The 12,265-nt window shown below is 39.5% G+C and overlaps 1 protein-coding gene across 4 annotated transcripts in view; it reads left to right on the top strand.

Moving 5' to 3' along the window:
• The window catches only part of arhgef10la (Rho guanine nucleotide exchange factor (GEF) 10-like a), a 130,542-nt gene that overhangs the window by 30,894 nt on the left and 87,383 nt on the right, over window positions 1-12,265 (top strand). For all 4 annotated transcript variants that reach the window (XM_085160896.1, XM_085160897.1, XM_085160895.1 and 1 more), the window contains 6 exons: window positions 842-942; window positions 1,339-1,416; window positions 3,537-3,716; window positions 4,849-4,965; window positions 9,111-9,203; window positions 10,015-10,185. In XM_085160896.1, coding sequence (XP_085017022.1) covers window positions 842-942; window positions 1,339-1,416; window positions 3,537-3,716; window positions 4,849-4,965; window positions 9,111-9,203; window positions 10,015-10,185 — 740 coding nt within the window. The remainder of the gene's footprint in view (window positions 1-841; window positions 943-1,338; window positions 1,417-3,536; window positions 3,717-4,848; window positions 4,966-9,110; window positions 9,204-10,014; window positions 10,186-12,265) is intronic.

The following is a 12,265-nucleotide window of genomic DNA, read 5'->3' as shown; positions in this document are numbered from 1 at the left end:
CTGAAAAACAGATCTCACTGATTATAACTATAATAAATAAAACAGACACGCTTCCTGAGTTTTCCGACAGACAGTGTGGTCGAGCTATTCTTTTTTTTTTTTTTTTTTTTTTTTTTTTTTTGATGCTAGAGAAAGCAGAAGAATGAAGCACCTCATGCGTTCTCATATATGTTGCGTTATAAGGACCTTCGCTTAATGGATTAGCATCCATTAATGGAGAACTGAGCAGCCCCATAAACCACAGGCACTAAACCCACACCTCCAACAAACCTTAAAGCCATCACAAAGAAGTAAAGAGGCCAGTGTTGCTATTTTTAGGTATTGATTGAAGGAAATCAACACAGCATTGTATTTCTTTTCCACCAGTCCTCTGTCATCGTTCCAAAGTCTTTAATTGGAATTTTGGAAGCTTCTGGTATTTATGTCTTTATGGTTAGTGGTGAAGTAGGGATTTTTGAAACTGTCGACTTTGTGCCAATGCACAGATGAGAATGTTTTGGGTTGTGTCTTTGCAGTCACACTCCTTTGTGCCTCCTTTACTCCTACAGAAATACAGTATTGTTTGATTTTTTTTTTTTTTCGTTTTTCTAAAGGCCTCTCTGCCTCGCCCGCTTTCACTCTCACTTCTTTCTCTATTGCGCTCCCTTTTCAGAGAGTACAGAAGTCTCTTCATATTTTAGAGGTAATAAACTTAGTGTGTCGCCATTTTTCTCCAACTGCAGTGAGATGTGAGGGCTGCATTTTTGTTATTCTCGCTCTCCCTGCCTCAATCTCTGTCACATACGCACGCTTTAACCATTCTGTGTCATTCTCTTTTTTCCCCATTTCTCAACATCTACAGAAGAGGAGGATGATGCAGGATATCTGGATGTGGCTGTGTCAGAAGTGAAGCATCCTCCCCCAGAGCTGAGCCCGATGCCAGAGGGGCTGACCAGCCACCAGGTACATCAGAGGGCTTTTTGTCGCAAGCTTGTGCATGTTCTAAACGTCACATCTTTATGGTTATTGTGTTTCCAGTTGAGGCTGTTAATTGTATTTATTGTTTCCACAGTATTTACCACACACTCTATACTTTTCATCCTCTTTCAAAAAGCGTTGCGTTTTGTATCTGGTACAACAGTTGCTTTCATGTCAAACAAATCCAGTGATTCATGCAGTCTGCTGCAAACCTTGTTCAAACAAACCTTCCTGTCTTTCAGTGTTTTCCTCCTGTGACAAACATATTATCATAGTTCAATCCATCAAACTGTGCCATGCTTAACTGAAAGCATACACATACTTCTGCCCAATCATATCTTCTTTGCGCTAGATCTCCTGACTGGTCTGTTGTGTGCGCAGGTTGTCAGGCGCCATATCCTTGGCTCCATCATTCAGAGTGAGCGCAGCTACCTGGAATCTCTCAGGAGAATCTTGCAGGTAAGCTGTTTAGTCCAGTTGTCCTCTTCTGCCACATGCAATATCATCAAAATTTAACTGTTATGAATTACACTGAAAAGAGAAGCGGCGGTATCAATCAAATTATCGAGGTGTCTCAGTGTAAATAATCCTGATAAAACACCCATCCTCATTTTTGTGATGTTGTACCGCTGCCGCGGGAGAGAGGCAGAGTTGTGGTTGCATAGAAGGGGGTGCAGCTTCTCGTCCTTAATCTTCCTTTTTGGAGGGAAAAAGAGTTGTTATCTCCTAATCGGTGAAAAATAAGAGGCGCACCTACTGAAATGGAATAAACAGCGATCAGTGGCTTCACAGCAAAATCCTTCATTGTAAAGATAGAATGGGCTACCTTTGTTCTTGAGTGACATGATTACTTATTATACATAGGTTGGATTATCTTATTTGAAATTTCTCTTTTCTTAGTCAGAGAGTCCTGATAAATACTAAAATAGTATCTTCAAACATATGAAAATAAGAATCTATACCTACCACAATTAGATACAGAATTGTAAATCCATTATTAGAACTACATTCTGTATTATAACATAGAAAAACTACTTTGCAGTTATACTGAGCTGCCTAGCAAATTTCTTATGTTAATTATCAGTTTGGTGGATATGCACAGACAAGACTTGCAAAACAACTAGAAGGGCTCTTGGAGAGCGAATCCTTTTCCAATGCCAATGCCCTATCTCCAGTATTAGCATTGAGTTATAATGCTCATTTCCAGCACCATATTTCCTCTCTTGGACCCTCTTTGACATCATACACATCCAAGAGTAGAAGAAAAATGTTGGTATCCAGCCATTTAGAGCTTGGCACGAGTTTTTGGTTCATAACAATTACTTGCATATACACTAGCTCATTATTTTAAACTTTGTCAGCTGTAATAAGAGTTGCACCCAGCATGTAACAAGTGTATATATGACAGGAAATACAGAAAAGCATAATGGACACACTTTAAAAATTGAATGGACTCTTTCCCAAATTTAATGGGTTCTTCCTTCAGATAGATCTGTCAACTCAATACACTCTGTTTCCATCTTCAGTCTGACAGTGCCTCAACTCTAGCAGACATACAGCTGTGGTCAGAAGTTTACATACGCTTGTCATAGGCAATAATGTCATGGCAATTTCGGTCTTTTAATGATTTCTTTGAACTGTTCTTTTTTCAGAGTGGAATTTTTATATAGCATACATCTTTAATGACTTGGTTGCACAAGTTTGAATTTATTTTGGATTTTCTGTAATCTATACAGGGTCAAAAGTCTGGGTTCAAATATATACGTGTACTCGCTTAAATCCTTCGATTAATAGTGCTGAAGGTTCCATGTCTTTTACTTGACAAGGCCAAGGTCTGTTAACTTCTCAATTTAAGGAACACAGCAAAGACCTTAGAAGGAGAATTATAGATTTACACAAGTTGGGAAGTCTTCTAAACATCCGCAGATTCCAAGATCATCAGTTCAAACAACTATACATAGCTGACATCGCTGTGAATACGGGCATCTTTTACATACCATCTATGGTGTGCGAGAAAAAAATGACCAACATGGTTACTGCATTTGATTTTATTTTCTGTTAAATAACATTTTTATCTTTAACTTACAGCTTACACATTATATCTATACTTCAGCAAGTATAGGTTCAAGGAAGTTAATTATCACCCACAGAGCATCAAGGCATTTCTGTACGCTGTATAGGCCAATATACCCATCAGTGCTGACTGAAGAATTAAGCCTCTTTTCGCCATGTTGTTTTTTTAATCTATAACTGCTGGGAGCTCTTTTTTGTCATTATTATTCTGGCTTTTGTGATTACAGGTCACATTGAGTTCTGAACATGTTTGTTAGTGGCAAATGCTATTTTACAATCCTTGAATTACTGGGCTTCCAGGCAGAATAACTGAATTTTCTTTCTCTCCCTGATTCACAAGAAATGCGTCAGTTACCCTGCAGTTTATGTCTGTTTATGCTTCTGACAAGAGAAGTGCTTAAGAGAGTGGATTGCTGGTCTCTCTTAAGAACCTAACCTCCCACCCACAAACTGTATATTGATATACAGAAAAATGAAAACACAATTTTCTGTCACAATCTCCCCAGGAGTACCACCGACCACTGATGGAAGCTGATCCGCGCATCCTGAGCCCACGGAAAATCCGGCCTATATTTTACCGAATCAGGGAGATCACCCAGTGCCACTCCATGTTTCAGATTGCACTGGCATCACGTGTGGCTGAGTGGGACAGTACTGAGAAAATCGGAGACTTATTTGTTGCATCGGTTAGTGTGCGTGCATGTGCATGTTTATGGTGTGTGCGTGGGGCAAATAGAAATGAAACCGGAGGATAATTTGCTTTCTTATACACGTTTGTGTGTTTACGTGCATTCTTTGTTTGTTTCTAAAATGCAATCGAAGTCTTGCATGCTGTCTAGAGGCACTCATATTGTTTTTACCATTTCTGGCTAACATTAAAACACCGGCTTTGCTACCAGAGTTATAATGAGCTACAGGTTTTAGATTGAGCAAACAGGGATAGTTTACTCCAAACATGGAATCAATTACAGTTGTGATGAATATCTCTGATGCATCCACTGCTCTCTGGGATGTGCGTTTACAACTTCTGGCGCTAGAGTAGTAGTGTTCAGGAAGAGCTTTCCTATGTGAGTCTCAGCCATGTGCTCACCCATAAGGTTGGCTCATTATTTGCCTATCAGAGGGGCTGATTTGACTCCCTGCACTGCTGGCCATTATAGTGCTATTCCATTGATATCATAATGCCTACCACCAAATGAGGACACATTGGAAACAAGAGTACTGGGACTGCGTACTCCTCACTGAGCAGGTCTTTTTCATGTGGTAATGTACCTGTACCTGCAGGGCTTGTTGTAATATCTGAAAGGCAGTATCCTGAGGGGCAGTGTGAGCAAAGAGGGTTAAATCCTTCATGCAATTTGCCAATTCCCCACTACACCTCATACTGCCACTATCAGCTGTCTGGTGTGGGTTTAATTGAGGATAGAGAATAAATGACACAAAACGGACACACCCCCTTCCCCCACAGACACACACACATGCGCGCACACACACTCGCTCGCTCGCTCTGCCGGCTCATTCCTCTTTGCCCAACTTCTCAAATGGCTCGTGAAGGGTGTTTTTCAGTAACTGGAATGGTAAACAAACCATTTTAAAACACTATGCTTAAACATCCATTTCCTGGCCTCTCTTTACATTAAAATTAAAGGTTGCAGGTCGTCCTGCAAAAAGGATGGTTAGTCATTTGAGATATTAGAGGAAATTACACGACAGTGGATTCTGCTATAAAAACAAAAACGCGGTCGAGCCTCTGCTCGTCTAGCTGTTGGCTCCGATTCAGAAAATGATGCTTTCTGTTTGTGCTTTCTGTTTCTACAGTTTTCCAAGTCCATGGTGCTGGATGTGTACAGTGACTATGTGAACAACTTCACTAATGCCATGGCGCTCATTAAAAAGGCGTGCATGTCCAAACCAGCTTTTCTGGACTTCCTAAAGGTGAGCTCCAACCAGAGTTTAGTGTGCATATTTGTCTTATTTACAGATTAATATGAATCATTTGTGTTTTAGCTCCTATTTTTTTCCCTTTTAGTGTTTAGCAAGCGCTGAATCTAGCAAATCCCCAAATCTCATTGAGCCACATAATTAAATCATACATTTTCACTTTTTCAAACATACAAATAGTTAAGTTTATAAAAATGTGCTTATTTACACAAAATTGGGATTCAGCTCATTGATTGTATTAAATTATGGTCTGATTTAGTGTGTATGCGTGTGTGCGATTTAAAGGCGCGCTCTGCTGTTTACTTAATGTTTCAGACATTAATTAGAAATCATGGGCTCATGGATAGGAAATAAAGTACCACAGTGTATGGAGGATGCCATGAAATGATTTAACAATTCCCTCTGCTCCCAGCATTTACGCATGAGTATGACCCAGATCATTGAGCTGTAATGCTGATTTACAGAACCATATCACCCGGCTGACAGGCTTGCATGTTACTCCAGATAAAATGTGTCCTGTTCTTTCTCTTGAAAGGTTCCTCTTTCTCTCCCACTGCATGTTGCACCTCTTACTGCCAATGGGATGACAAACAAAATTACAAATTACATGGACATAAAGAAGAAAAAACACTGAACTCATGAGGGTTTTAATGGGTTCTTTTTCAAATATTGCAGCAGCAGTGACATTATCATGTTATTTCACTCTGACAGCAAAGTGATAGATGTGCAACTTAGTGAGTTCAGTACACATCAGTTGATACAGTGATTTACATATAAGGTTAAATACTGAAACCATGAATAAGAAAATCAGACAATACATAAAATCTCAGAAACACTATGACTGTAAGTAGTCCTCATTGATTCAGCTTTGGACTAATGGTACTGTTAGACATTTTGTACTTACCCGCATTAAAGTGTAGCTTAATCCAGATCACAAGTTCCGTTAGTAGAGCAAATGTGAAGTGAGCTTGTTCTTGGATGGCAAGACTTGTTATTAACCCTGCTGGAGATGTCACTGGCCTAATGTAGTTCATGTCAGCTGTGGAGGGAAGTGTGCACTTGATAGGTCCAATTCAGTCTTGCCCTATTCCCCTTTTTTCACATTAGAAATTGATGTCAATTTCTAATGTGAAAAAATAAAATACTTTCCCCCAAAATAAAATTAACATGGGGGAAAGTTCAATCATTTACGTCATGTCGGTAAATGCTGAGACATCTTGCTGTTTGATGTTTAGGTTGCAAACACAGTTTTAGGCAGCAAGGTAAAAGTGTTTATATATTTCTGGTGACATTGGCAGGTGCTTGCTTTAAAATAAAATAATTTGATTGATTGATCGTACATGTGCTGATCTGCTTTTTGCCTCTTCCTCGCCTGCTTCGTAGCTCTGACACAGCAACAGATACTTTGCAGACAGTGGTTTGAATGACAAAATGGGGCTTTGTTGCATCATCCTACATTGTGGCTGTCACAAAGTACAATTTATTTTTTAGATGTCATCACAGAAACAGATTTTTTCTCCTTGGATACCACTTTGAACTTTTTTTTTTTTTTTGCTTTGGATCTCATTTCTCAGTCTATTTACTGTCCAGGAACAAAAATCAAAATTAAAGGAATCCAGTTTGTTGTAAATGACATTTCATAATAAATGAAATAATAGGATAATGCCATTGACAGAGAATTAGGGATATTGTGATTAAACTTTAAGCATAAACTTGATCTTTTTCCATCTGTGAGAATAGCCTTCTCACACATTAACATTTTTTCTCTTATCTGGAAAATACAGCAACTGTGCCTTTAGCTAGCAGACGGATTCTGAGTCAAGCTGCACAGAAACAGTTTATGTGTTTGGTGATATTTGATGAGCATTTTTAAAAGCTGCATGGGGAACTGTTGTAACTTTAATGCCATCTGCATGCGAGCGCACGTGACAGACATGGGAAGAAAAATGAGGATGTGTTGAGATTGCAGGCAGCACCATGGGGTAACATTACTTTCTGATTTGTTGATTGAGTATCTGTTTTACATCAGCTGGAAGCATCACCAAGCTGCAGCTCATAAAAAATTAACCCGATTAATATTATGTATTAAACTGCCTATCAGATTTAATTACTCATTAATTGCAGGTGCTTTAACACCTAGTTCCCGATCATTTTGGCCCACTTTTATCTCTGGTGGGAGCTGATGTTGATGTTACATGGTTAAAACAGTTAACACCCCCCGCCCCCCCCGCCCCAACCCACCCCACCCCCACCCCCGTCTTTCTAACTCTCTTAATGGAGATACCCTTTAGTTCATCATATATTGAGAAACAACTCCAGGGTTGTTCTGGACACTTCTTATTAGTGTGGAACGAGGAGTCCTACTCTGCCTCACTTGGTGTTTCCCACGACCTCTCTATTAAGTGAGAGTATTCAGATCATGCCCTGAATGAGGAGTCAGGTGAACGTCTACGGCATTCAGATTATCTGAGACAGTATTATGGTTTTATAGGCCATCTGTGTTAGACAGATTTGACTGTACATGACTGCCCTCCAAAAGGGAAATAGAGACGTTCTTTTGAAAACTGCTCTCACCTTCAACTGCCTGACACCACTCAAACATTTTAGTGCACCAAGCAGGAAAAAGCCCATCTCCAATGACGTCTTGCCTTGGCCAGATGTGGTGAAAAAGATTTTAATCTAATCATTTGAAATTCTTTACGGATTCCACTCAGGGGTCACCTTTGGTTTACAAAGTTGCCTTTAAAAAAGTTGCGTTTGTCAGTGTGTGAACATTAGATCAGGTAGATACGATCTTAGAGATCACTGCCTTGTACTTGCAATTGTGTTTGAATAGGAGGGTGGTTGCAGACTACTGCCAACTTGTCTTTGTCAAATGATTGTGTGTAACTTGTCTTCTGTGTTAGTATTTTCTTTATACAAGATGTCTCCTCTTAAAGCCCATTTACAAGGAACACTATTGAGCCACAACTGATGGACAAGAAACAAGTTCAAATCTTTTGCCATCATTAAGAAACACTGGTCTTTGATAATACTGCATGATCAAAAACTAATGGAATTATGACATATAATGAATAAAAAACCAGTAGCACAGAGGTGTTGTTTTCTATGAAAGACTGTGTTTTCTTAATTCTTGCTGATGCATTTTCATGATAGCCAGTATGGGATCATAAAGGAGATATGTGAGAAAATATGATGAGCTAATAGTGGAGGTAGTCGTCAGCTTGTTTCATGAATTTCTTCTTTCATTTGAGGATGGAAGCTCCCGTGTCACTTCCAGCGAGTGGAACTGGAGTAGCATTCCTATATTATTTGTATAATATTCAAATTACATTAAATTATGGACTTTTAAAAGTGAACATGGACAAAATAATCTCGTTTCACTTGTTAACTGGTTTAAATCACTGTTGAAGAAAATCAGTCAGTTTTCTTGTCCCATGATTCTACTAACAGGGACCACTAGCACATAATTACATCTAATCTAGGGTGCATTACACACAACATAAAATGTCATACACCAATGACTCCCACCAGCATTGATGCTCCACCAAAACCATACTCGATGGGCTCAAAGGGATGTTTGGCCAAATCCAATTCCCCCTCAGCACAGATAAGTCTGTTGTCCGTAATTGACAACCTATCCTATTTCAAATAGCAGTCCAAACTAAAGTCAATAATGATCAGCAAAACAGTTTATGTTTTAGTTCCTAAACATAAAAAATGAGATGCAAGATGCCTTCCGGTCTTTTTTCAATATTTCTGTTTTACAGTTTGATTTATCCAAACTGTTCCACCATACAGTCTATTAAATGGGTCCAGTGATTTGTCTTTTTACACTGGCGTTGTCATCATGTCATAGACTTAACACTGCACCAAACAATATCTTTCCCTGACCTGCACCCACAGAAATACTTTAGACATAACACACTCAAAGAAACTCCCCTTTTATACACTCATATGACTAATGCACCCTGTTTTTCATATCTTATTCACCCACTCACACACCCACATGTGGTCTAAAGAGAATTCAGACTAGATCCTTTTAAAGCCGGAATAACATAGTTTCCTCTTAATGGCCTTTTTTAAAAGACACTTTCTCTAACTGCACAATTCTGTTTTCTTTTTTCTTTTGGTTTCAGAAAAAGCAGGCATCAAGTGTTGATCGGATCACTCTATATGGCCTGATGGTTAAGCCCATTCAGCGATTCCCTCAGTTCATACTGCTCCTGCAGGTATAAAGTGTTGTTTTTAGAGCCTAGTAATTTTATTTCTTTTATTTTAATCAATCTCTTTATGTCTTACTTGCTTTCAATATAAGAAACCTTGGTCACATTAAAGACTGAGCATATAGACTAATAAAGATGAAAAGCTGCAATGCAATGCAATTGATTATGGATTTTAACTCCAAAGTACATTTCCTCGCATACTTTCAAAGCACGGAAAGTAGCTAGCCACATCAGTTTTTCATATTACTGTCTTTATGTCCTAGCTTCCATTTTCCATTTTGAGCAAAGATTTGGATTCGAGCTTGACTTGCTGGATCTGCAGTAGCTCATTTCATCCCTCAGTAGGCATTGATTATCCATGAATTCCAAAGATAAGTTATGAATGTGAATCAGGCATTTTCTTCCAGCCTAAACTCAGTACTCTAAAGAAGAAGTGTATGTATTAAATCATACATTACAGGGAAGTAGACCTGAAGGCGCAGAGGTGCAGCTGAGATGCATATCAAGAAAACATTTGACTTTTCACTGCGTCATAGATGCAGTTGGAAGGCACAGAACAAGCATGTTAATAGACATTTGGGGGTTTTAAATCTGTTTTGTTGATTTTGTGCTTTATAGAGCTAACATAACCACTGGAAGATCAGTGTGATAAACATACAGTGAGCATTTGATCCTGATTAGGATATTTCAAGTTGGGGACAGCACTCCTAATCACACATTAATTCATTGTATTTTAGGATAAAGGTAAAAACACTGAATGGCTTATAATTCTAACAAGTTATACCTCTCCTTAAAACTTTTTTGTGACCTTTTTTAGGACATGCTTAAGAATACGCCAAAAGGACATGTGGATCGCCTGCCCCTGCAGCTCGCTCTCACAGAGCTAGAGGTGCTGGCTGAGAAGCTGAATGAACAGAAACGAGTAGCCGACCAGATTGCAGAGACTCAACAGCTTGCCCGCAGCGTTAGTGATCGCTTGCTCAGTAAGGTGACTGGATACGCATGCACTCCCGCATAAACATATCTGCATTTGCACACACGTACATATGCCCCAATCAAATCAGCTGTGAACCAGTCCACTGAGCCCTCTAACTCCACATGTTGTTATCACTGTGAGCCAAACACCTAAAATTAAACTAGTATAAAGCAATCACTTATATCACTTTCCCAAACATTAATCTAGGGAGGCATTTTTATTTAGAGAAATTACCTCATAGAAACGATGCCCATTATCATCCCAAAACAGTACCAAATGCAGTGGCAGAGGCGTTGCTTCTCCATTACCACTCTGAAATTACAGTCCTGCTGCTGCGAATCTGAACAAATGCTGCTCTGAATAAGAAGAATTAGGGGGTAAATGAGACATTTAATTGGAAACTGTAAGAGAGCTATCTCTTTCACCCTGTCGCTCTCCCTCTTCCTTTCTCCCTCTCCCTCCTCTTTACCTCCTCTCTAGTCCCCTCTTGCACTCCATTGCTTACTCTCTTGCTTACCTTCTCACTCAGCTTATATACTTTTCTTCTCTTTCTCTAGTGTGACTGCTTTTTTCTCTGTCTTCTTCACTTTTTCACCCTCCCCTTTTTACTTCTCTCTATCAGCCCCTGCTTTCCAGGACTCTGAGATGAGCTGATTCGGCCAATCTCCTCCACTCACACAGAATTCCATTTGCTGCGGTGACACTGCAGAATTCCAATAGGAAACACTCGCCTCTATTGCCCCCATAACTATCCAATGAAATATTCATTCTTTGTCTCAAAGTATCTAAGTCACCAGAACAGGACAGATAACCATGCGAGCGAGTTTCATACACGCACATACACGAATGCACTCACATGAGCGCACATGCACAGTGCACTGCCGTGTGTGTCTATTGATGCTTGAAGACTTTAAGAATGTATTCTCATAACAGCCCACATCTCGAAGGAGCTGTATGGTTTTGTGCCATTCAAATAGCAGTCCAAGTGAGACTAATGAGTCATTCTGTGAGCTATCTGAGCCAAAATCAGTTACTTCTTTTAGATAGGACATTCTCTTTTCTGAAATGTGGTCAGCTGCGTCGTTGCACAGCAGGTTGTAGAATGAACGCAGCAGAGAGTTTCATTATTTGCTAAAATCCGTGCCTTTTAGCGAGCACAAACATCAATGTATCAGGATGTGAGCTTCATCTTTGAACTTAACCTGGTGCTTGCACTACAGTGGTCTTATTTTAATTGTGATGAGTCTAGCTTATTTTGGTGCAGTGTGCATAAAATAAAAGTATTGATTTAGCCAGTCATAAAAGAAGCTGGACCAAAGTGATAAAAAGCTTTCCTTTGCCATTTCCCTTAGACAAACATATGGATGACTGAAAAGGAAAGCATGGGCCAACATAGTGTAGCATAAATTCCATCTGTTATTGGATTCTTTAACTGTGTCTCTGTGTGGGTGTTTGTGTTAAAGGGGTGCACGCAGCAGCTAATGCATTTGTGTCCCCGTGTAGTTGCCTTGTTGTGGTGGAAAGGATTGTATGTCCAAGTGTTCATAAGCTAAGCCAGTTTGGATTCTGTGTTAGTGGGATGGTGGAGAGCATAGTATAGGCAGTGTTGGGAAGGTTACTTTTAAAATGTATTCCATTACAGAATACATGCCCTAAAATGTATTCTGTAACGTATTCCGTTACGTTACTCAATGAAAGTAACGTATTCTGAATACTTTGGATTACTTAACATATTATCATGCATTTTACAACTACATGAATGTACTATTGCTGTGTGATTTATTACTATTACTGAAGGTCCACAGCTCCGAACCGTAGTAAAGGGACCTCTGGCTAATACGGGTTCCGTGTGGGGTTCGTAGCCGAAAACTAGCTTTACTTTGTTGTCTGGGTCAACTCTGCTTGCGAGAGACAGAGAGAGGTGTTGAAAGGCTGCTCCAACGGAACTTATTGTTTTGGAGGAAAACATGAACAAAGCGTACAGTCGAGTCTTAATAGCTTACTTACAACTGGGGTCGTCAGGCACTCTTCTTGGCTGCAGTGGTTATTATTATATTTACATGCTTCCAGCTCCCGTTTTTGCTCGATGACA

Source organism: Neolamprologus multifasciatus, chromosome 5, assembly GCF_963576455.1.
Source record: "Neolamprologus multifasciatus chromosome 5, fNeoMul1.2, whole genome shotgun sequence".
Taxonomy (NCBI): domain Eukaryota; kingdom Metazoa; phylum Chordata; class Actinopteri; order Cichliformes; family Cichlidae; genus Neolamprologus; species Neolamprologus multifasciatus.
This window is presented reverse-complemented; position numbering and strand designations above follow the sequence as displayed.